Below are 21,495 nucleotides of genomic sequence, written 5' to 3'. Positions count from 1 at the left end.
GTTCAGGCTGCCGCGCTCACGACCCACGGCTGCGTCCTCGCAGCTCGTCTCCTCGTCTCCTTGATTCGTGTCCCTCACCCCGTTGCTCTGGATCATCTGCGTACCTCAGTGAAATCTCAAAATCCTGATTTATAATTCAACAACACTAGAAAACTCCTTTGGTGTATATATGTGTGTGTATATATATATATATATATATATATATATATAACTGTCTTAAGATTAGTCATTTCTGTATGTAAAATCATGCTCATAAGCTTTTATAACAGGAAACACAGCTGAGGTTCAAATTCATTCTTCACCTTGGGCAACGTCAGTTGAGACGACAAACTCAAACGTCACAAAATCTCCTCCAGCAGACGAGAGTTTTGTCAGTGAGACGTTCAAATTTCTCATTCCGTGTTGGGCGAAAGCTCCAGAGGAGTCCACTAAATGGAGCCCGTGGCGAAGATGACATCACTGTACCAACACAAAACTAAGTCAACGTTAGCTCCAAAAGGAAAGGATCCTTTATTTGGAATGGAATCGTTTCTGTTCACATTGATGTTAAAAGATACCGTCATTTAAAACAAAAACAAAAAAGTCACTTGTTCCCTTCTGTGAATCACTTGCTCATCATTGCACGACGCCCAGATCTTGGAAAGACGCGCTCGGCGATTTTGTTCCCTCGGTTTGTCCGAACATCAGCGGAGCAGCAGGAAAAGAAAAAATCCCACAGTCGGGAGGAGGAAAAATTTAAAAATTACAAAATGAACTGTCACGGAGTATTAGGGGCCACGTTGAGAGAAGAAAGATTTGAGACTTTGAGAATAAATTCTTACATTTATGAGAGTAAAATCGTCATATTACGAGAGTAAAGTCGGACTATTACAAGAAAAAAAGTCACATTATTGCAAGAAAAAAGATCATAATATTATGAGAATAAAGTCAAAATATTACGAGAATGAAGTCGTAATATTATGAGAGTAAAGTCGTAATTTTACAAGAATAAATTGGAAATATTTTGAGAATAAAGTTGTATTATTACAAGGAAAAGCCATAACATTATGAAAATAAAGACAAATTATTTACGAGAATAAAGTCGGAATATTCTGACAGTAAAGTCATAATTTAACAAGAATAAAGTCTTAAATATATGAGAATAAGGTCAAAATATTACGAGAATAAAGTCGTAAATATATGAGAATAAAGTCAAAATATTACGAGAATAAAGTCGTAATTTGACAAGAATAAATTCGAAATATTTTGAGAATAAAGTCGTAATATTACAAGAGTAAAAGTCATAATATTATGAGAATAAAGTTGAACAATTTACAAGGGTAAAGTCAAAATATTATGACAGTAAAGTCATCATTTTACAAGAATAAAGTTGAAATATTTTGAGAATAGTCGTACTATTTAAAAAAAGTAATAATATTGCAAGAAAAAGGGTCATGATATCTTCAGAACAAAGTTGTTATTTTACAATAATAAATTTAAAATATTTTGAGAGTAAAGTCGTACTATTACAAGGAAAAACTTATAATATTATGAGAATAAAGACAAATTATTACAGGAAAAAAGTCACAATGTTGCAAGAAAGAAAGTCATAATATTATGAGAATAAATACGAAAAATTTACGAGGATAAAATTAATTATGACGAGAGACAAAGTGGGAATATTATAACACTAAAGTCGTAAATTTACAAGATCAAAGTCGAAATATTTTGAGAATATAGAGCGCAAATTTGGCCTCTGTGTTATTGTGGTGGAGAAGTGTCAGAAGATCAGTCCCATGTGTTAAAATGAGGAACGTGGAGAAACTTTGTAAAGCTTCAGTTTAGGTCAACGAGCGAAAGCGTTTTATGAACGTTTTAACATATGACAACGTGACGTTAACGTTCCTGTTGTCAGTTAGACAGAAGTTGCTGACAAGCTGTTGTCAGGACTTTTGTTCTAGTAAAATCAAGACTTTATTATCGGACTCACACTTATTTTTTCCCCCTCAACGTGGCCGTAAAACTCCCGTGGTAGTCTGACAGGTTCAGGTGTGGGGAAACCGAGGTCGTAAACTTCACGCTGGAGGTTTGACGAGGTCGCGTCACTGAACTTTGTCCGGACGAGCGGAGAACGAAAGAAAGAACGAGTGGAATCACGTTTGAACATTTCAACAAACAATCGAACATTCACACCGAAGTACAGGTCACATTTCACAACAGTGGAGTCGTCGCCATCGTCGTCCCTCTGACTGAAAGCCATACAAATGAATTGCAAATCGTCTTTTGGACGTAGAAATAAAAACACAATCTCCCACTGTGGGATCGACACATTATTCAACTCCTCAGGAAGTTTCAGCAGTTTGCTAATCGGACACGTACTCACATTGTCATGGTTGTCGCACAGCTGTGAGAGTCACATGACGCGAAGACTCACTGGAAATAAAAAATAAACAACAAAGCGACTCAAACAGTGGCTTCGTTTACAGCTGTGAAATACAGTCAATGTGAAAACAGAATTAAAATAGAGGGGGAAAAGACTTTTCCCCTCAGAAATGGCTTTTAAAATAGTTCATTTTGAAAACCGCCAACGCATATTGAGATTTCGTATTTTCCCTGTCGTGCCCTCGGCGGCCATCTTGTCCCAAAACCAGATTCCTCCCTTTAGTCCAGTTGAGGTGGCGTTTGCCTCAAAAATCAGACCTCCGGGGTCTTTGTGCGGATATGAATCTGGGCTGGACGGCGTTGGCGGGACGACCGCGGCATTCAAGTATCAAAGGGCAACCCGAAGGAACCGTGAATATGCAAACAGTATCTCGGATAATCAGTTTGTTGGGGCTGTGGAGGCTTCGGCTGCTCGTGGTGGTCGTGAGCAACGAGTTTCGTTGAAGCCGTTTTCCCAGTTGAGCAACAGCTTCTTCATCTTTGCTTCATTTGTCCTAGAAAGCATCAGGCTCATATGTGACACTTGTCGCCAGGATCAAGACATGAAAGTCACATGAACTTGTAAAAAAAAAAAACCACACAAAAAACCTGAAGGAAACAAAGATCCAGGAGAGAAATGTGGACGCAAACGAGGAGGTGAGATCAGGAAAACCCAGCAGCGACAGGGGGCGCTGCTGTTGTTGTTGTTGTTGTTGTTGTTGTTGTTGTTGCATAAAACAAACGCGACAAAACCGTGCCATTGCGCTTCCGAGCTAACATGCTGACCACGAGCATGCTAATATTTCCCAGTACGTAGGTAACGCCGTGTTGCCACACTCAGGATTGAAAAACTTTTACTTGGGCAACTTGGGCCCAAAAAAAAAGAGAAGGTTGCATATCAGGTCATGTCATGATTTGGGCTTTAGCCGAAAGTAAAATGCTCATCACCGCAGTAAATAATTAAAAATCTAGTATGACGTGAATGCAGAGCCAAGGCTTGATGGGATATATATTTAGAAAATATGATTCCTAGGATCGTCCCGTGTGGATAGTGATCTTTTTGCAGTCCTGAACTTTTTCCTCCGAACGGTTAAAAAGATAATTCTCCTCCGTCTGAGTCCAGGTTCTCCGTCAGACCCGCCATTAAGCCTGAAACTGGATCTGGATCAGAAACTGAAATGTGGAGGTGATGGTTTTTCAATACAGAAAGAGAAGAAGAAAGTGAAACCAGGAGAACATCTTGAAGCGGCGCGATCAAAAGAAGTGACAGAGGAGTTTTTTTGAATTCCAGGCTCATTAAACAATGATTTTTTTTTTGCGTGAAAAGAATTCCCGCCTCTCCACGTTGGCTGGTGAGTAACTTAAGGATCCTTATCATCCACCCCCCCCCCCTCCCTTTTACTCACACTCTCTCTAGTGTTGGATTTGTGGTTAACAGTGAGCCAGACGTGTTGTTCACCCGTCCCTCAGGGGAGGAGGGCTTCTCCCTCCTCGGCCCAAAGGAGGTTCAGGACGTCGGTCTGCCGCTGCTCCCGCTGGTGGATCCTCCGCAGGCGCAGGATGTAGAGCAGGATGGCCAGCACCACCACCAGGATGCAGAGCGAGAACAGGTGGTGGTTGTAGACGAAGGAGGCGCGCAGCCAGCTGGGGTGGCTCTGCCGCAGCGTCTCCTGCTGCAGGTCCCTGGAGGAGGAGGAGGGGGAGACGGGAGTGAACAGACGTTCTGATCCTGAACATGAAGATGATTTTCTATTTCCTTATTAAATATTAACCAGGAGCGGCAAGACCCCCAGTCGGTCCTGTCCTGGTATCGACGAAGTTACCTGAGGGGCAGGAAGCGCGTTTTGTAGAGGATGGCGCCCAGGGTCCACTGGACCTCCTTGTCGTAGACCAGCTGGGCCGTCTTCAGACTCCGGTAGTCGGCGGGGAAACGGAAGCCGGAGTGCAGCACCTCGTACATCCAGGCTGACTTGAAGCACTGATACCTGGGGGTCGGGCGAGAGCAGTGAGATGATTCGTAGAGCTACAGATGAATATATATATATATATATATACACCCACACGTGTATATACGTATGTATTATCAAAACTTAATGACGAAGAAATGTAATTGAGGCTTGTAATTTTAGTTTTTCCACAAACTTTATCATAAATAAATAAAAGAAAACACAAACACAACCAAATATATAGAATTTGAACCAATAAAATATTTATATATACATATATACATGTATATACAGTATATACAGACACACATATATATATATATATAGTTTGAGTTAGTTCACAATGTTGATGACAAACTTCTCTTCAGTGTGAGAATGACTGAACAGCTCCTCCTGATGGACAATCTGCAGTAACACTCTTTCCGTTGTTTTTATTACACCAGCACCAGTTTTCCCATAAAGAACCAGTAATAAGTGACGATCTGCACCGCTGCCTGTCGTTAAGTGAGAGTTTTCTCACTGTTCATCATTGATTCTTGTGACAGACTCAAACTGTTCTCAACAGTATCAAGGCAACACACAGTGAAGAAGAGTTATTTCCTCTGACGAAGACTCCGGGTGAAGACAGAGAGAGATGAAAACCTACTTGAGTCTGCTGATGTCGGCCTGCTGGGCGAAGAGCTGGTTGTCCAGACGCTGTCGTAGCGTCGACCACTTGGTGGAGCAGTAGTCCTGGTGCGCAGACAAATAAAATTGTAAAAATTCACATTTCTCAGCCTAGTTGCTTATAAAAAAGACCCTGTACAAGTATATACGAGTGGCGGCGTGTTGGCTTGTTACCGTGGCGGCTCTGGAATATTTCTCGCTGTCGTACCGTCCTCCGATCCGCAGCACGTCCTCTGTACAGTAATAAAACTCTGAGAAGCCGTAGAACTCGCTGTTGCTGTAGTTGATGGGAGCCTAAAAAAAAAAGCCAAGGAAAAGATTTGACTTTGGCTTTGACTATTCATGTGAATAAACCATGTTTAGCCTAAAGCTGGTTTTTAATTAGTAGCTGTACCTGGTACACGCCTCCTGGGGACATGGTGCCGTTGTGGAGGCCCAGGAAGGGCTGCACCGCCTGCTGACATCCGGCCCAGTCGCCCTGACCCCTTAGGTAAACAGTGCGGTTGTCCCGGACGACCGAGTCCGACAGGCCGACAGGCAGACACGGGTCCGGGTGCGGTTTGTCCTCGCTCAAGCCCGTTTGCGCGGTTAGAAACCTGGCAACGCAAAAAAAGGAAACACCGTTTCACTAAAACCTGAGAATAAAGGAGTTACAGTGAGTCTGTGGCTCGAGCGTGGATCATCAGAGATTATTAAATACCGCAGACTTCATCAGATGGAGCATCGCAACACGATCACATCACCATATTTGTTTTGGAGATATTAGTATAATTGGCATAAACAACAGATTTCCAGGCCTGAAAAATAAACACTAATTTATTATCGTGTGCCACCTGGATGGACTCTACAGGAATGAAGAAAAGGAAATACTGACGGAGGGTTGTGGGAAATATAGTTCTGATTTAGTAATAACACTTATAATACGATCCTGTAGACCAGTGACTCTGGGGTCGTGAGATAATTTCTGGGGCTCGCCGGATGGTTGTGGAGCAAAATAAATAAATCTAATATATTAAAATAAAATGACGTACATTAAATTGTCCGTCCCAGTGACAAGATCTGCTTTAGTAAACCACATTATCCAGTGTGACGAGTCAAAGTAAACGATGTGTGAAACCTGTTCTTGGCGAGCGTCGCGTTGACAAGCTGGTCCTCGTATCTCTGCCTGGCCATGTTTCCCCCGAAGCCGAGGAAAGTGGTGACGTAGACTCGGTACGAGTGCTGCGTGCGCTCGACGTCGCAGCCCAGGTTGAACTCTGCGAGGACGCTCTTCCCCGCCTCCTCCTGGGTTGAGAAAAAAACCCAAATAACAACCAGAGTCAATGTTCAGGAGCGAACGCGGTTGCTCCTGCGGTGGCGCTCGTCTCTCGCTCGCCTCGCAACGCCGCCCCCTTACCTCCTGTGGCGAGTTGAAGGTCACGGCGCCGGGCACCTCGTAGGCGATCTGCAGAGAGGCTCCGCCCATATCCATGATGCCCACTGTACGCCGCCGGCTGATTGGCCGCTGGTTCTGAGAGCCAGTCGTCACTTCCACCGTGGCGTCTTCTGAGAGGCACGGAAGGTTGGACAGTAAATGAGACGTATTATTATTGTTTAAAGGAATATTTCACATCGGAACAAAAAACGGCTCATAAAACCCAAAAATCTTAATCTTCCTCCACCTTCACACTCACCGTCATCAGCGTGATCGAAGCGGCCCAACACAAAGTTAATGCCGATCCATGCGTACACTCCTTTAGAGCGGGAGAACAACAACACGTCATGATGGAAACACATGTGAAAGAGGCAGGTAATAATTAATAAACATCTTACAAAGTGTCGGCCAATATTTACTAGAGCCCGACCGACATATCGGTTGGCCGGTAATGTCGGCCGGTAATGTCCGCCGATAGGAGTTATGTTTAGTTGTGCATTTTCTTTTCTTTTTTTAATTCATGGTTAAACTAAAATATCAAGCCTCATTACATTTCTTTGTCATAAAGGACACAACTTTTTAGGAATCATTGACAGATTTAAATACAGTACCAGTCAAAAGTTTGGACACGCTTTTCCATTCAAGTGAATAAGAAAGCGTTTCCAAACTTTTGACTGGTACTGTATATATACTGTATCTCGGTATTGGAAATATCGATATCAGCGCCAGCCCCCCCAAAATCCATATTGGTGTCGGGCTCGAATAATTACGACACCATTAAAACAAACTTTTAAGTCCGTCCTTACCCTCCTGCTTCCCAGAGATGACCTCAGCATGTGAACTGGAAAACAGGAAGTCAAACTCCAGGGGAACATCAGTGACCAGGTCCTCCAAGATGTCCGTCTGCTGCCTATGGAAATATACATATACATATAATATATATATATATATATATATATCATAACATATACAAGATCTGGAGAAAAGTGAATAGTTCTGCCAAAACCACAACTGTCGTAATGTTGAATTGAAGAACCTGTGACTTTTCAACAGTTTGAATCTTCAAAACTAGAATGTCAGAGGTTCCCTGAACGAACCAATAAAGGCAGATGTGACATATAGATTCAGTGCTATCATTTGAAAATGTTATTGCAGTTCCTCCACCTCTCTGGCAGCAGCCTCATTCCTGCAGTGCAGAGGATGTAGAGCGGCGTCTCCTTGTGTTTGCTCCTCGGGACGTGAGCGGCGGCGAAGCCGAGCAGCGGCTGGAGGTAGTCGCTGGCCTGCGTCGGAGTCGTCGCCAGGGAGGAGATGCCTGAGAGGACGACGTATGAACACAATCTAAGCAAAAAGATGATAACGTGTCTCTGCGTGTTTCCACAAAAAAGGCTTCACGTCACTTTATGTGCCAAAGCAGCGAACTATAATCACCAAATTTCTCTCAGATGTGTCTCTTCATAAACTCTTACATTTGTCAAAAAAATCTAAACCAAAATCCTATAATTATGGACCATATCCTACATTAAGTCACTTTAAGCCTTTTCCTTATAATGGGCTACTATGGAGAGGAAAACACTTAAAACTACAGTGTGTAATATCTAGAAGAACTTATTCACAGAAATTGAATATATTGTCCATTACTATTTGTTCATATATGTATTAACAACTCAGAAAGAGTTAAATATAGTTACATGCGGTGGACCCGACCTCCGTGTGAGTTGCTTGTTGTTGCACAAACGTCCAGAATATGTCGCATTCGCGTGGAATTTTCAGACCCTGCCGGAAACCGTAAATGGAATCGGCGGTGCGCCACCATAAAGTGTCCCCTGTCAGTGGCTCAGTTAGTTGCGGTTGCTAAAGCCCTAGTGTGTAATTTTTGTGTAATTTTCTGGCGGCATCTGGTGGTTAAGTTGCAACCCACAACCAACCATACATATATGAACACAAAGTTATGGACAACATATTTAATGTCTGTGAATAAGTTCTTCTAAATATTACACACTGTAGCTTTAACTGGAATCTTTTCAGAGAAGGACAAAAGACAGGGAGAGGTATATTAATTTGCCAAGACCATAAAATGTGGCCGTGACTTTACTCCCCGCCCCATTGGGTTTATTTCGTTTTGCTCACCGGGTTTGATCTTCTTGACGACGGGTTTGTGGTCGCGGTCCCTCATCTGGCGGATGTCCAACAGGGTGTGGGGGTTCCCGTTGTGGGGGGGCCAGTAGTACACAAAGACCCGGGAGCCGCTGCTGCCGCAGTCCACCACGACCCCGTAGTTCAGGGCCGGGTCAAGCACGTCGGTGGCCTCCATGGACTCGGCGATGGAGAGGTACCTGCAGGGGTAGAAAGAGTGGACAGAAGTATAAGAGGCTAAATCTGTGAGGCAGACTTATTATTCACAACATATGTTATTTTAAAAACATTTCTCAGCCTGTTTTGCCTCTTCTACTTCCACATTTCAACACGTTCAACTCGATTAGGACATCCCAGCTTCTATTCAACTTTTTCATAACTTTAATATTTTACAAATTGAAATTTTGATTACATGTTATTGTATAAATAAATGAAAAACTGTGAAAAAAATTGCATCCCTAGTAAAAACATTGGCTGCAGTAGAGTTGGAAATATAACTGCAGGATAACTTTAAAGCCCCAGTGTGTCATTTTTTTTTAATTTTCTGGTGGTGAAGTTGCAAAACGCAACCATCTGAGCAACTGACAGGGGACACTTTATGGTGGTGCACCGCTGATTCCATTTCTGGTTTCTGTCAGTGTCTGAAAATTCAACACAAATGAGACGTATTCTGGACCGTTTTGTGCAACAACCGTATTCAATACAACGTAGAAACATGGAGACTCACACGGACGTCGGGTCCACCTCGTAACTATATTTAACTCATTCAAAGTTGATCATACATATATGAAGACATAGTTATGGACAATATATTAAATTTCTGGGAATAAGTTCTTCTAAATGTTACACACTGTAGCTTTAACTCAAACGGATGATCTTTTTTTTTCTTATCTGTCCTCGGCAGCTGGACTCAGTCTCACGAACTGAGCTCAGGACACTTTGACACTGATACTGAACTGATAACTGATCACATCAGCTGCTCTGTTCCCAGTGCAGCTACGATTACATCACGTTCACACAGAGGAAGAAGAGACACTTTGAAATCGTACACAGGTTGAACATTTCTGGGAACATAAGCTCGACGGAGCCATATTTTTTTTCATCAGGCTTGCGTTGTGTCTGTCATCCACTCACTTGTTGACCCGTCCCCGGGGTCGTCGCTGGGGGCCCCACAGCAGCCGATGGTGGGTCCCCAGGATGAGCAGTGTGGAGACGATGAAGAGCAGCAGCAGCAGCAGCAGCCTCTGTCTGGGAGCGCAGCCCAGAGACAGCAGCGACACGCTGCAGTACCAGGAGGCCGGCAGGCAGGACACAGTTATCCTGTGAAGAAACAACAACAACAACAACAACAATAAAACAACAATAAAACAACCACACACACTGCAGAGAGAGACTTTGGTCAGATATTATAAAGTGTCAAACATCAGAGGATGTTTTTAGGGTTATTACCTTGCCATAAGTCCACGTCGGCAAATATTACAAGACACAACAACCGTCAACTCATGGCGTCTAAAGTCTGATCGGGTTCCCGTCCAGAGTTGTGACTTTTCTTCTGCCTGAAAGGAAAGAATCTTAAATTCTTAAATAAACCACAAAAAATAAAGTAAAGTAAAAATACTTTACATAATTGTACTTCCACGTGTATTTTTGTTTACTCTGTTGTGATAAGGATACAAATTTAAATTTTTTAAATTATAAATGACTCCAAAAGATTAATCGAAAATTAAAATAGTAGCCCGTTAACTTCCTGTCATTTACCAAATTGATTAACCGACTTTCAGCTGTGCTATCGTTCATTAAGTTCACCTAACTATAGGGCTGCAACTAACGACGGTTTTCATAATCTGTTGATTATTTTCTCGATTTAATCGATTAGTTATTTGGTCTGTCATAAAATTGTGAAAAGTGACCAATCATGTTTCCCCAAAACCACCAAGATGATGCTTTGTTTTGTCCACAAACCAAAGATATTCAGTTTACTGTCACAGAGGAGCAAACTAAAGGAAAAAAATCACATTTAAGAAGCTGAAATCAGAGAATTCTGACTTTTTGTTGAACTGAAACAACTTCAACTGATTAATCGATTATTAAAATAGTTGGCGAATTTAGTTGTGGATTACTAATCGATTGCAGCTCTACAGGTGATCAAAGACAAAACAATTGACCTATTGAAGTTTCTTATTTAAAAAGAAAAAAAAGTTCTCACACCTTCACTCCATCACACCTTCACTCCCTCACTCCTTCACTCCATCACTCCCTCACACCTTCATTCCCTCACTCCTTCACTCCATCACTCCTTCACACCCTCACTCCATTACTCCTTCACTCCCTCACTCCATCACACCCTCACTCCATCACTCCTTCAGTTCTTCATTCCTTCACTCCCTCAGTCCTTCACTCCCTCACACCTTCAGTCCTTCACTCCCTCAGTCCTTCACTCCCTCAGTCCTTCACACCTTCATTCCTTCACTCCCTCAGTCCTTCACTCCCTCACACCTTCAGTCCTTCACTCCCTCAGTCCTTCACACCTTCAGTCCTTCACTCCCTCAGTCCTTCACACCTTCATTGCTTCACTCCCTCAGTCCTTCACTCCTTCGCTCCCTCGCTCCCTCACTCCATCACACCTTCACTCCCTCACTCCTTCACTCCCTCACTCCTTCACTCCCTCATACCTTCAGTCCTTCACTCCCTCCGTCCTTCACACCTTCAGTCCTTCACTCCCTCAGTCCTTCGCTCCTTCGCTCCCTCACTCCATCACACCTTCACTCCCTCACTCCTTCACTCCCTCACTCCTTCGCTCCCTCACTCCTTCGCTCCCTCGCTCCCTCACTCCTTCACTCCCTCGCTCCTTCACTCCCTCGCTCCCTCACTCCTTCACTCCCTCACTCCTTCACTCCCTCACTCCTTCGCTCCCTCGCTCCCTCACTCCTTCACTCCCTCGCTCCTTCACTCCCTCGCTCCCTCACTCCTTCACTCCCTCACTCCTTCACTCCCTCACTCCCTCACTCCCTCGTCAGGGAGCCTTACTCCCTGACCCTGAAGGCATCAATAAAATCAGCTTCTTACTCTTTTAAAATAACCAACAACTGTACTTTGTGATATTCCTCTTATCAACTCCATACCTGCCTGAAAGACATGTTCCATACTATCTTATGATACTGTATATGTTGTCATGACCTGGTTATATAAGCTAAACGCGGTTGCACGCTAACAGAATCGCAGGACAGTTGGACGCTGAACAGAATATGTTTCATATATGTCTGCTATCACATAATCCTCGCTAGCTACACACACCGATTTGTTAATTATGAATATATCTGCTAAATGTAGCAGGAGCAGCAGCTGTTAGCCGGCTAACAGTGGTGACGGTTCAACCATATGCTAACGCTCCACTCACCTACGGGAGCGTTTCCGCCACCATGACACAGTAAAAGACCCTCAGAGAGATATGTTTGTTTGTTTGTTTTTCCTCCGGCGGTGAAGACGACGGAGTGTTTTTATTTTAATTTTTTCCCCCTGAAGAAATGAGATGAATTTAAAACGACGACGACGAGCAAGCAGAACCGGAAATGAGCGAACAAACTCAATCCGTCCGGTTTCCGGCCGACGCGTTGACTACGTCATCTAATACATGTATTTGGACCAATAGGGGTCGCCTGCTGCGTTTAGGTGCTGTAGGAAAATTGATAGCCAGCGTGAACTATCTGCTAAGAAAACATTATATTATATTGGATTATATTATATTATATTATATTACATTATATTATATTATATTATATTATATTATATTATAAACTGTATTAGACAAATGAATAGGCAAATGAATAGGCAATGAATAGAATAAAAGAAAAGAAAACATTTAGTATAAAAATACAGCGGTGTGTACATAAAATCAAAGGATGATTAGTTATATTGCACTAAGTAAGGTGAAAAACCTTACTCCATGAATTTATTATATTCAACACACACACACAGACACACACACACACACACACACAAATCACTTAATTACAAATGAGCACTTTAAGTGTTTTTTGCCTATTTGATGAGTGTTTATGTATTCTATTAATTCTTGCACTTTTGAGTAATATCTTCACGGTTGAATGTACTTGCTGTAAGTTGCTTTGGACAAAAGCGTCTGCTAAATGAATGGAATGAATGGAACATTATAACCTTTAGAAATTTGGATCAGAAAAACAAGAAATATTCATAATTTGAAGGGACTTTGAAAACACTTGAAGGCAGCATGTGCCATCTTGTGGAGAAAAGAAAACATCTCACAGTTGGTTTGTCAACCTTTGGAGTTTATGAATGTCGCTCGTCCCTTTGTTCAGCCGCAATACAATGACGAATTAACTTTTTTTTGTTATTATTAAATGTATAGTATCTATTAGATGTAAATATTTAAAAAAGATATTCTGTCTACAATATCAGTCGACACAATAAAACCAACAAAACAAACTAAGTCAAAGGTCCATGAGCAGCAGAACAATTATTTGGGATATAGTATCATTGTTGATCAACTCTCTTAGATACTTATTTTATAAGATGGTCAATTGTGGAAGAAATGTAACCAATTCATATTGATCTGTGTGGTAATTATGGAAAGAACATTTTACTCTTTACTCTCCATATATAGATACCACAAAATTACAAAATGACCTGTCTGTTTTGTCGTAATCTGCCCGTGCCAGGGAAATAGATGGTGTTTATTTCACCGCATACATTTTATACTCTTTTTTAAAACACGTTCGAGTAAATAAGCTGACAAGTTAAATACGATATTTACCTTATGACTCTACAGTATATTTTAGGGCCCAAAATTATACCTTCAAAGGTGTGTATTTGTTTTTTTCGAGGCCATGTTAAAGAGATAGTTCAATTACCTAAAAAAAATATATATATATTTTTAAGCATTTCAAAATGTGGCGAAAAATAGTTTTTTTCAGTGGTCCCCTCCCCTCCACTACATTAAATGACAACGCTGATCACCATCTCCATAAGGTCACATTAACTATGCATAAGTAACTCGTACAACCCCACTTCAAAATCACTGAACTGTCCCTTTAAACTGTACTGTCATTACGGGATGTCCCGATCAAACCGCTTCCCGCACGGAACAAACACGTGACGTCCACGGACGAATTTCTTATGTTACACAATCTTCAGCGCCCCACTGACTCATAGTCCCCGCCCATTTCATTTTGCCCGCCTTATTGAAAGACCGAGTCGACCAATGGAAGGAACACTCCGTGATTGACAAGTCATCCCATCCAATCGGCGTTAGCCTGAAGCGTGACTTCACTGACCAACCCACTCGGCGACCGCCCTCTCTCCCGGATGTTGCCTGGCTGCCGCCGTGCAGGAGCAGCGACCCGCGCGAAATCCGGGAAGACACCATCATCCACAGGCGGGTCGCCAGAGTCCCCGCATTGACCATACTCCAGGGACTTAACTTTTTTTTTGTTGTTGATCATTTGAATGGAAGCGGACGGCTTCGTGTCCCGGCGAACGTCCGCGGAGAGACCTGGCGTCGACAGCCGGGTCGCGGCGGGCGCTGCAGCCGAGGCAGAGTTCCGATGGCTGGGCGGCAGGCTGCTGGACGCCACCGGCGGATTTGTCGGTTCTCTGTCGCCGAGATTGCCGGGGGAACAGGACTTCGCCCCGGTGTTGCATCGAGCGGCGCCGACCCCGACCTCCGCGGAGCCGGACATAGATTATGAAGGACTACCTCAGGGAGCGACCACCGGCACACACATGCTGGCTGGAGCCGTGGCTGGCATCATGGAGCACTGCCTCATGTACCCCGTCGACTGTGTCAAGGTATCGGCTCAGAGATACATGCATCACATCACTCATTACTTCGTAACACGTCAGGCCCCGCAGCCGCTCGTCCAATGAACCCGGTGCAAACGTAGGCCTCAACACAAGCCCGAGCTCGAGTAGGCTACAAGCTAACAGGGGGTAACCTTGCTAACAGAGGTCAGTTTGCTAACGGACGTTAGCTTTAAAAAACGAAAAGAACGAAACACGTCATGGTCAAACTTGAAACTTGAGTAATGGCTGCGTGCGTTCCCCTCACTTTATCTTTCATGCTGCCATTGATGTTAACAACTTATTGCGTTTGACAGTTGTGTCCCTAGTTAGCACGCTACACTAATATTGACTGACTAGCTAGCTATAGCAGCGGTTGCCCTCCTTGGCTAACCTGCATCCATTATCGGACATGTCTTACATTGTCGTTATTGCCGCGATATGAAACGAAGAATCCAACTGGCTTTTTTTAACACTTGTCTTTTAAGACGCTGAGGGGGGAAGGTGCTGTATGCCACATCCTGTTAACTTAGCATGAGTTTGTAAACAGTCAATGTTTTCAATTGGGTAAAGCCACGTATGACTTCAGTTCGATGGGGATGTTGATATGTGCAGTATTGTTCATTAGTACACAACTCTATGACGTTGGTTGTCTGGGACTATTGGTTAAGGATAACAGGGATGTGTAGCATCAGCTGATTGTGTGGCATTTGAAGAAGAAGGATCATCGGTTGCCTCATCTCATCAGACCAAAAGAAAAAGGTGAACATCGGTGTGAAGTTGGTTTGAATCATATTTTCATATTTGTGTTGATAGTGAGAGGGTCATCTTGGGTGTAGGGGGCGTCTGTGAGGGTTTAAACTGCCAGAGATCAAGTGGAAAGTGGTGGGATCTAGTGGATGATTAACTCGGACTGGTTCATCGGTCTCTAGATCAACAGGCGACAGATGGATTCATATTCTGGATATTAAAACGCCCTGCAGACTTGGCAGCAGGAGGCGGGGCAGCGTTCACAGTTGTCGGTATTAATTTACCGTTGCGTAAAAACCACAAGCGGATGACATGACCGGATGTCTTTACGGTTACTCAACCGTATGCCGGAATTTCCCAGATATCAACGAAAATATCAATGTGAAAATGGACAAAAGGTTCCCTGTTTATTTTAATGCACCTGCTTTATGACTAGTGATTTTTCAACCCTTTTTGGCCTCATAACCACTGTTTCATTTGTGAAGAGGAACTGTTATGCAATATGACAGCTGTGTCTGCGCCCCCCCCTCCTCAAACATGGCTCTGAAATTTGACCTCAGCCTCTCGGCGCCCATGACCCTCCACCGCGTTATAGTTGCACATTACGTATCTAATTCTAGCAAAGACTTGCGTGTCACGCTTAGACTGGAAAAAAGAGACGGAATGAGAGCGCATTCAAAGGGGCGACGTTGTCACCGTGCGCACGAAATTCACTTTGTTTCGAGCGCGCTATTCGTTTCCAGGTCAAACACGCAAGTGGACGAAATTAAATCACGCCGTGGCCGTCGGTGACAACCGGGAACATCCTTGGTAAACGGAAAAAATATCCCTGGGAGACGTCTGCTGTTTTAATGTTTATCATTTCCTGTTGCACAAAAACGGAGAGGAACATTATGTACGGCAATTATAAAAAAAACAAAAGTCCTACAAAGATAAGAACGACTCTGTGTCAAATGAAAACCACCCGTTGGACCAGGACACAAGCGGACATTCATTTTAGACTTATTTGAGCTCTCCTTTTTAGACCATTGCGGTTCCCCTGAGCAGTGGTCAATCAAACAAAGCTCTTATTCATTTCAAATTCCTCGATGACTAGCTCTTCCAGTTCATAGCATTCTTTGGCAAACCTGCTCTTGCCGAGTTTCTAGTAGCAGTATTGGTAAGAAAAAATCATACACACAAAGACACTGAGTTATTGCTACTAGTCATGTTATGCTAGGTGAATGTGATGATTGCTATCAGCATCATCGCTATGATTAAATGTGGTTATAGGTAATTAAAAGAGGTGCTGTACTAACTCATTCTTGGAATGCACCGAGATGCTGAGGTAAAATCCAAATGTCCGCCTTATGCTTATTATCGACAGGATGTCAGATTGGAAAAACGAAATAATTGAGTTTTGTTGGATGTCATGAAGCTGAATAAAACTAAAATTCTCTTATTTCAGCTTCTCAAATCGCCCCATGCTTTGGGGAATTTGCGGGGATCGTATGCACAATTTTCTGACGTTTGATTCACCAAAAAGATTTAGTCAGTTAGTCCAAACTAAATCAGATTATTAATCAAACAAAGTCGTTGTTGGTTGCAGTCCTATGAACTGAAGCAGGGTTGAAAAAGGAAGGAACACTGAATCTGTTGAGTTTGGTCTGTGGTGCGACAGACTCGGCGACAACAACAGGAAACTTAAGTTTATAAAAAACGAACACCACACAAACTCAGAATTGAGGAAGTCGTCTACGGACATTAGTATAACCAAATACCAAAGACGACTTCCTTGAGCTGAAACATTTTCACCCACAAAGTTGTCAATTTATTTCTTGCTCCTACTTTCAACTTTGGTTCTGAAACAAAAGGCAAACTAAATGTTCCCACACCGCTGACTGGAATCTCAGCGTTGTTGCATTTTTCAACCTGCCCCAACTTTGGTTAGAATAAAAGTTTTGTGATTTACACGATCACAGTAACGATGAGGAAATCCATGTCACAGTGACGTCGGTAAAATCATGTTGGTTAGGGATGTTGATCTTAACGCGCACGATTTATAATTAAATATATACAGTGATATCCAGTGGCCATGATTTACATGATCATGACTCCTTAGGTATTCAGGAAGCTTTTTTTCATGGCGACTGTAAGCTGCTTCGCTTTGCTTCGTTTGAATAAAACCTGTTCCCAGATCAGGAACACTGAAACAAAGAAAGAAAGAAGAAAACACACCAAATGATCGAGTACATTCCACGCGAGTTAACATTTTCCTGAAACCAGGAACAGGAAAATCCTCAAACACCCCTAGGACGCAGCCGGGCCTCCCTCCACCTATGTTAATATTTACCCCAGAGGGGAGGGTGTATGGAGAGGAGGTGGGGGGCAGGTCACTTGTTGCGTTTTATGAAAAGTTTCGGGATTACATAATCATAATCTGTAGTTTTTTTTATTGTGTTCATTGCTCTGGTTTTTTGTTGCTTCACTCACACAGACAGACTGATTAACAATCAGTGCTGCTGATCTGCAGGTGATAAAAGTGGTTGATAGGAGTTTTATTTGCTTTAGAACAAGATTTAAAAAACTTTGTGCCCTCAAGAGGAACAAACTTGTTTTCATGCTGGAGTTCACCTGTTTGATTCCACATCTGGTGTGATCGTAAAATTTTAACTCCCAATCTTTGCCGTCATATTTTAAAAATTGTACACATTTCCGATCGACGTCTTGACCACCGCCACATGTGAAATATTAACCTGGATTATTATGGGATTCACCAACATGCCTGCGTTTGTCCCCGTCCCTCCAGACCCGCATGCAGAGCCTCCACCCGGAACCCGGGGCGCGCTACAGGAACGTGATGGACGCCCTGCGGCAGATCGTGCGGACCGAGGGCCTGTGGCGGCCGATCCGCGGCGTGAACGTGCTGGCGGTGGGCGCGGGCCCCGCCCACGCCCTCTACTTCGCCTGCTACGAGAAGATCAAGTTCCGACTCAGCGACGCCATTCACCCCGGCGCCAACAGCCACTTTGCTAACGGTGAGAATGTCTCCGCCTTGCTAGGTCGGGGGTGAAAGTGTTTATCTCCTAGAAGTCGTCGCAGCTTTAACTTCCTCATCTCTCTCCCCTGTTCTACAGGAATGGCGGGCTGCATGGCCACGGTGCTGCACGACGCCATCATGAACCCAGCCGAAGGTAAAACCTTCTACTTCTTTGCTTGACATGTCCGCCGACCTGACTCCTGTTTGTCGAGCTCCCGACCTCCAGTCTTTCAATAAGATCCGTCGGCGGGCGCACGTCTGCCGTCCGGACACTCGGTGGCGCCACAGCTATTTTCTCTTTTTATGAATCCATCATATTGTTAAACTCGTCTGCACAGGAAGTAGCGGGTATAGATGAGTGAACGGGTTTTATTGAATGTGCCTTAACGTCTGATCGAGAAAGTTTGGAGATAGTCTCACTTACTTCCGTTTTGTGTTTTTACTGCCGTTCCTCACAGTTCAAATATGTTTCCGGGTGATCTAATTCCCTCTCCCTCCCGTCTCCTTCCAGTTGTGAAACAGCGAATGCAGATGTTCAACTCGCCGTACCGCAGCGTGTTGGACTGTGTAGGCTCGCTGCGGAGGCGCGAGGGCCCGGCCGCCTTCTACCGCAGCTACACCACGCAGCTGACCATGAACGTGCCCTTCCAGGCGCTCCACTTCATGACCTACGAGTACCTCCAGGAGCTCCTCAACCCCCACAGACAGTACAACCCCTCGTCCCATGTGGTGTCGGGCGCGCTGGCCGGAGCACTGGCCGCCGCTGCCACCACTCCCCTCGACGTCTGCAAGACCCTGCTCAACACGCAGGAGGCTCAGGCCATTCACGTGATCCAGGCCGAGGCAGCGACGGCAGGCGGAGCAGCCGCCGCCGCGGCCCCCGTCAGCCGCCACATTTCTGGTCTGGGCGAAGCGTTTCGGACTGTGTACAGGATGGGAGGCGTGCCGGCCTTTTTCAAGGGTGTCCAAGCCCGGATCATCTACCAGATGCCCTCCACGGCCATCAGCTGGTCGGTGTATGAGTTCTTCAAATACATCATCACCAAGCGGCAGCACGAGAGACGGCTGCGCGGAGACCGCGACGGGGACAAATGAATGTTTGATAGCCGGTGTCGGTTTCTTCTTAACACGTGAAGGTTTGGGGGAAAACAACTACAGAATTTAAAGGTCGAAAAGTTGACGTTTATCTAGTTTACTGAGTTTGATCCAGTTAATAGCAGGTGAAGACACGAACAGATGTGGGGTTCACATTACCCGTCCTTAAGAAGAACGCCTGGTCCCGCCCCCATTCAAATCTGATTCCACTCCCTGCTCTTGCTTCCACAAGGCAAATAATCTGTGGAGAATAACGGTAAAAGTAAAAAGTTGAATTCGTCCGTTTGAGTTTTCACCGACAGTGCAGACACTGTTTTTTTGTTTCGATCCTTTCCAGAACTCCAACACTGGATTCCACAAAAACAACGCGGAGGTAGAAGTTTTTACATTTTTGTTTGCAGGTGTTTTTACGTTCACTGCCGACGATTTGTTCAAATTGTAGCATCAGTCCACCGTGTCGGAGCGCGGAGCCTAAACTAATACTTAACATCTGTACTGTACACAGTGGGTTACCGCAAGTATTCCCTCTGACCACAGGGGGGCGCTCACCTCAACCCCCTGTACTCATCCTGTGTTGCATTATACCTCTGAGCTCGGAAGAAGTCGGGGTGGTGGGGGTTTTTGCAATTTCCCACTCGGATGGGCGGTAATTTCGAGTTCCGAGATTGTAATGGAAACGCAGGGGAAACAAATGGATGTTACTGAATCTGCCATTTTGTTTTTAGCAAGGGTACTTAGGGAAAAACTCTACTCAGAACAAGGATCATAAAGAAAATGTAAAAAGAGGACTTGATTTGAATGAAACAAAAAAATATTAATTCTCAATTCCCCACAAACAAACACACACACACACACACACACTCAGCCTAGAGATTATATTTTGCGTGTTACGCGGCCGTAGGAGTGAAACCACAGCCAGACTCTGCCGTGTTCTTCTTCAAAAAAGGAAAACACACAAAGTCCTCAGATTCAATGATAACTTGAATCTGAATCTTGCTTTGCCATCCACACTTTTTTTGTTGTTGTTTGGGTCGCAGCGCAAAAAAAAATTAGCTTTGAACGCAACGTCAAGGAGCGTTTTTTTCCGTAGTGCTCTCAGACGTAATGAAAAATGTATTATGATATTGATTTCTTTGTTTTCCGCACGACAGCGTAGCACTTAATACGTCTATCATTGTAGGGAAGAAAAAAAAAGAAGTAAATGTTGACATAGTTACGGAGGCTAGAGAATCTACGACACGCCTTCTGTTAGCCGCCCTGCATCTAACGCACAACTGCTACAAGCGGATGATCAGTTACAGAGATGATATTGTGTTTTGAAGCCATAAATCAGGATATGATATAATGTACCTAATATATATAAATATAAATATGGGTAAATATAGATGAACTCTAACCAGTTATGTATTGGAGCCGACTTGTTTCAAGACTGTTGTCAAAAAAAAAAAAAAAAGAAAGGAAGAAAAAATGAGCAGGTTTTTGAAGAACGCACATAAAATCCTCATCTGGATGGAAACCAAAAGGAAAACCTGGATTATGACCTGGATTCAATTCACACGCGCCATGTTGGGTGTGTTTCTTGGGGGGGGATAAAACAAGTATTTTATTTTAAATGATATTGTGGAGTGGTCCTCATGTTAATCCAAGTTTCAACATTGGATGAAACCAAAGGACCGAGGGCAGACAGACAGACGGGGGGGGGGGGGGGGTTGTTGTCGGAGGACAATGTGAAAATGCTTGAACACCTGTATTTTGTGAATTGTAAATAAAAGTGGCTACGGCAGCTCCTCGCAGAAGCAGGGTCTTCTCTTGGTGCTGGCTCATCAAGCGCTGACACAATTTCAAATCCGTCTGCCTGTCGTTTCTTTTCTTTTCTCTCTTCCTCGATTTCTTTCAGCAACATGCAACTAGGAGAAAAGTCCCACGACGAGAGGGATCCCGGCGGGTCGGACTTCCTTCCAGAGCAGGAGAGGTGGGAGTTCTTCTTCTTTTTTTACCGTAACAGCTTTAGACACGGTGGGTTCGTCTTGGAATTTGGAAATTCTGAAGCGTTATTTGTAGCGCTGCAACCAACGATAATTTTCATTATGGATTAATCTGTCGATTATTTTCTCGTTTAGATACATTTTGTTTTTTATTCTATAAATGGGGAAATACGAGTCACAGACTCAACACTATTGGAGATGGGGGGCAAGTTTATTTTCTAAATCCAAGTTGTATATATTTGTTTTCTGTTTTTAATTACAGGTATTTAT

General features: G+C 43.7%; 2 protein-coding genes across 3 annotated transcripts; one reads left to right on the top strand and one right to left on the bottom strand.

The window, feature by feature from the left end:
• Positions 1-2,532: 2,532 nt before the first annotated feature.
• LOC118313006 (ectonucleoside triphosphate diphosphohydrolase 7-like) lies at positions 2,533-12,160 on the bottom strand. Of its 2 annotated transcripts, none has more exons than XM_035638151.2 (14): positions 11,960-12,160; positions 10,012-10,118; positions 9,697-9,882; positions 8,557-8,762; positions 7,591-7,741; positions 7,233-7,336; positions 6,686-6,745; positions 6,409-6,554; positions 6,130-6,296; positions 5,407-5,608; positions 5,187-5,306; positions 4,993-5,078; positions 4,224-4,385; positions 2,533-4,083 (listed from the first exon to the last, which is right to left on the bottom strand). In XM_035638151.2, the coding sequence occupies exons 2-14, from the start codon at positions 10,017-10,019 to the stop codon at positions 3,867-3,869; spliced, it is 1,815 nt and encodes a 604-aa protein (XP_035494044.1). In that variant the 5' UTR covers positions 10,020-10,118; positions 11,960-12,160; the 3' UTR covers positions 2,533-3,866. The 2 variants fall into 2 exon arrangements, with proteins under 2 accessions (XP_035494044.1, XP_035494043.1); XM_035638150.2 differs by having other exon boundaries at positions 6,409-6,557; positions 11,960-12,159.
• A 1,733-nt stretch (positions 12,161-13,893) lies between these two features.
• Positions 13,894-21,086, top strand: LOC118313007 (mitoferrin-2). Its single transcript, XM_035638152.2, has 4 exons — positions 13,894-14,385; positions 17,915-18,143; positions 18,243-18,299; positions 18,657-21,086. Exons 1-4 carry the CDS (start codon positions 14,044-14,046, stop codon positions 19,238-19,240), a joined length of 1,212 nt encoding a protein of 403 aa, XP_035494045.2. The 5' UTR covers positions 13,894-14,043; the 3' UTR covers positions 19,241-21,086.
• Positions 21,087-21,495: the final 409 nt, after the last annotated feature.

The sequence above is a fragment of the Scophthalmus maximus genome, chromosome 8 (assembly GCF_022379125.1).
Source record: "Scophthalmus maximus strain ysfricsl-2021 chromosome 8, ASM2237912v1, whole genome shotgun sequence".
Lineage (NCBI taxonomy): Eukaryota > Metazoa > Chordata > Actinopteri > Pleuronectiformes > Scophthalmidae > Scophthalmus > Scophthalmus maximus.
This window is presented reverse-complemented; position numbering and strand designations above follow the sequence as displayed.